General features: G+C 35.6%; 1 protein-coding gene across 4 annotated transcripts in view; it reads right to left on the bottom strand.

Moving 5' to 3' along the window:
- The window catches only part of tnrc6c1 (trinucleotide repeat containing adaptor 6C1), a 72625-nt gene that overhangs the window by 57586 nt on the left and 10986 nt on the right, over nucleotides 1-4053 (bottom strand). For all 4 annotated transcript variants that reach the window (XM_016499770.1, XM_016499763.1, XM_016499747.1 and 1 more), the window contains exons 2-3: nucleotides 1224-1326; nucleotides 666-687 (exon numbers count right to left, since the gene is read on the bottom strand). In XM_016499770.1, the coding sequence (XP_016355256.1) occupies nucleotides 666-687; nucleotides 1224-1286 (85 nt within the window). In that variant the 5' untranslated portion in view covers nucleotides 1287-1326. The remainder of the gene's footprint in view (nucleotides 1-665; nucleotides 688-1223; nucleotides 1327-4053) is intronic.

Raw genomic sequence — 4053 nt, forward strand, 5'->3', positions numbered from 1 at the left:
ATTCATGATGAATAAAACATGAGCTGTGCAAGACAAAGTAGTAAGCTAAGGGATAGTTCACCCAAAAATGTAGCGTCTATTTTAACGATGCCCTTACTGCCTTTCTGGGCCTTGATCGTGTCAGTTGTGTTGCTGTCTATGGAGGGTCAGAGAGCTCACGGATTTCATCAAAAAATCTTAAATTGTGTTCAGAAGATGAACGAAGGTCTTATGTGTGTGGAAAGACATGAGGGTGAGTAATTAATGACAGAATTTTCCATTTTGGGTGAACTATCCCTTTAAGGAATATAATCCTGATTTACTGCATGGCCAGTTACAACTGCTCAATACGCCTGCTTTTAAATGTTTAAAATGCACAAAATCCTTCAGCAGTTACCAAACATGGCCGATTTGTCTCTACCAACTGTTGCGCTGTCTTGTGCCAGTCATTCAGTTCGCCCACATACACTAAATAACTGCACAGAACCTACTCTTCACCTCTTCTCTACTCTCAAGTGATTAAGACACACTAGCCAGTTAGCATTTAAAAATTCTGTCGCACATACAACTATTTTGTTTTGCCACTCCAGTAGTGTTTGAGATGCATGTGGTACAAACATATGTATATGGAGAAGATCTTTAAAAAATAAACTTAGAGCAGCATTGCAAAGAGAATCATAACTGACCTTTGGTTTTCTGTTCAGCAGCCTGTAAAGGAAGAACAAAGGTAGACAGAGATGAACACTTTCACAGGTCCAACGTACAAAAGCTTTATAACAAAGAAAGCGTCTCTTCTGGAAGAACAAAACCGAGTAAAAGTGACTAATGGAACATAAATCTTGGAAAACATTACTGATTATAACTGATTGATTTTCTATTTAAGTATTATGCTAAATAGAGATCTAGCTGAATATTTGGTGCTTAATCAATCCAAAGAGCAGCAGGACGTGGCCTGTGTAACCTCGGTGAATGTTGCATTAGTAAAACCAAGATGACTCCACGACAATGTCTAAGAAGTGAGCACCATAATAACTATCTGTGTTTGAACAGAGCTTCAAAGGCAGATGCTAAACAGATTGTTGTGAGCTCTAGGTGTCCAGTTTGGTACCTGTGGTTTACATTGGTAAAGATGTCTCAGAAGCTTATGACAGAATCAGTAAGGTGTCCATTAAGCGGCTTTTATAACAAGGATGCAAGCGAAAGATTCTACGTGAAAGCTTGTGGGTCACGCGAAAGAAACTGACCTTTTTCTGAGCAGCTTCCTTCTTTTTCTTTTCCTCTTGCGTTTTCTTTTTCTTTTCTTCCATCAAATGGTTCTCCTCTTGTGTGACGTGTTTTGTGCCAAGGCTGTGGAAAATAGATCAGCTGTGAGTTATTTAGTCCGAGGCTTTAAAATAAATACAGACAACCGACAAAGTAACTCTAAAACACATTATAAACACATATAATGCTCTACTCTTGATAAATGATTTCAGGACAAAAATGTTTAGCAAGAATAATTTTTTAATGGCTGATTCATATCTTTCACATCACGTTACCACCCAAGGACAGTTCAAGGTAACAGAGAACTAAATTCTCATGAATATAACAAAACATAAAAATAATTAATTATGACAAAAATATCTAGTAACTATAAACCTGATAACATGTCAGATCCCCTAAATGAAACGTCTTCAGTGCCACATGATCATTCTAATAACATGTCTTGTTACAACCATGTTAAAAACAAAGTTTATTTAAAATAGAAATCTTTTGTAACATTATAAATGTCACTTTTGTCTAGGGTTGGGTATCGAAAACCGGTTCCATTTTAGAACCGGTTCCAAATTTCCAAGAACCGGGTATTCGATAAGACGCGTGCATTTCGATTCTGCTTAACGATTCCTGCGTTCGCAATTTAATGTGATTAAAAACGATTTAAGTGCAGGAACGGAAAGAACTTGCGCCGTGTTTGCGTGCAGCGCACACGAAGCGCAAGCGTGACCACAGAGAACAGAGGTCGCGGTACGGGTTTCCGGTTTGTCCGTTCTCGAACCGTTCCGTGTATTTCCACTGTAGAAAAGGTTGTTCCAGGCCGAAACTGACTTTTTTCATATCTGTCGACCAATATGCAGAAAACTACGTCAGTATATCATCATAAACACAGCCGTTTTTGTCTTACGTGAACGTAAACAGATGAGAAAGAAAACACACATGTACAGCATTTTTAGATCTGCGTGCGTTCGGTGTTAAAGAGACAGCAGCCTAATAAACGCGCTGCCTGTCATTAATGTTAATCAAAGAACAAAAGAAAATCATTCACTGATCTTGACTGAATATACTTAATAACTTTAATTGATTAATCTATATTTTATTTATGAAAAGAAAACTACGCAGTGTTTTTAAACTTTTCATTACAGTTTCTGTACCTGAAATTTTGTTCAGTTGTATTTATTTATGATATTGCTAATTGATTTGTTTGTTCCTATCTTATTACTGACTGTTTACTTGTCTCTAACACTTTAATATTTGAAATTTATATTTATCTGGTTGTTTTTGCTGTGGTCTTTTTTTTTTAAAGGGGTCATATGCGATTTAAATTTTTCCTTTCTCTTTGGAGTGTTACAAGCTCTTGGTGCATAAAGAAGATCGGATTTATGAAAAGAAAACTACGCAGTGTTTTTAAACTTTTCATTACAGTTTCTGTACCTGAAATTTTGTTCAGTTGTATTTATTTATGATATTGCTAATTGGTTTGTTTGTTCCTATCTTATTACTGACTGTTTACTTGTCTTTAACACTTTAATATTTGAAATTTGTGTTAATCTAGTTGTTTTTGCTGTGGTATTTTTTTTAAAGCATAGGCAAAATTCATCTTGCAGTGTTCTGTAGGCTGCTGATTTTTGCTCGTGTTATTCAGCTGCAACAGAATGCTTTGTAAAAAGACAGAATAAATGTTTGACATCTAAATGTTTGACTATATACATTTTTTTTATATTGGATTTTTTATCTTATTGGAATCGAAACTACGAATCTATAAGAATCGGAATCGATAATCAGAATCGGAACCGGAACCGATAAAATTCAAACGATACCCAACCCTACTTTTGACCAGTTTAATGCATCCTTGTCAAATCAAAAAGTATTAACAAATAAAATAAAATGACAAAAAAAAAAACATACTAAAGAAATATAAACTTACTGAACCCAAACTTTTAAACAGTAGTGCAAGTATACATATTTGCTTTCTTAATACAGTAGCTGAAATAAAACTAAAAATGGATGAACACAAACAAGTTTGCTCATGTAGAAAGGGAACCTAGAAATGTAATCAACTGAGTGTGGCTTTTCAGACTAAAACAAAGTCTGGTTTACTACCAATAATACCAAACCACAAAAAGCTAAAATATTTTTAACAAAAGACAAGATATTCTCTAGTACTGAGGAGAAACACCAAACAGCTCAAAATAGAAAACTTTCTCTCCCTATTCATTTAATAATACAAACCAACCTGCTTTAAGACAAAAAAGCAAAATCCAATCACCAGGCTTGCAAAATAAATGAAAAAAGCATTGAGTTAAAAGTTCTAGTTAAAAAAATCCACTTGTGAACAGAGATGAATTGTATAAGAGCTGGTCTGAATCTTTGTTAACAACAGCCAGAAAAGAGTGTTAACAAGAAATTCACAGGGAAAAAAAGGAAGTGCTTGTGATTCAGAGGGACACTTCTTTTAGGAATAAAAACACTGACTTTGAACTTTGTTCATTGTATGCCACCTGTTTTCAGTAAACTCTGAGTGGATGAATCAGAGATAAACAAATGTGACATGAACCAGATGCACCAAGGCAAGACATGCATAAATATAAACCATAAAAAAAGAATAAATTGTATGTACAGGTGTGCTATAGATAGAATAGGGCAGACTCGATGACAGCTGAGTAGAACTGCTTCAGCAGTTTCTGTGGCAGGTTGAATTTCCTTAGCTGGCGAAGGAAGTACAACCTCTGCTGGGCCTTTTTAACAGTGGAGTCAATGTGAGTGTCCCACTTCAGGTCCTGAGAGATGGTGGTGCCCAGGAACCTGAATGACTCCACT

Source organism: Sinocyclocheilus anshuiensis, unplaced genomic scaffold (genome assembly GCF_001515605.1).
Source record: "Sinocyclocheilus anshuiensis isolate Anshui unplaced genomic scaffold, SAMN03320099.WGS_v1.1 scaffold1593, whole genome shotgun sequence".
Classification (NCBI taxonomy): domain Eukaryota; kingdom Metazoa; phylum Chordata; class Actinopteri; order Cypriniformes; family Cyprinidae; genus Sinocyclocheilus; species Sinocyclocheilus anshuiensis.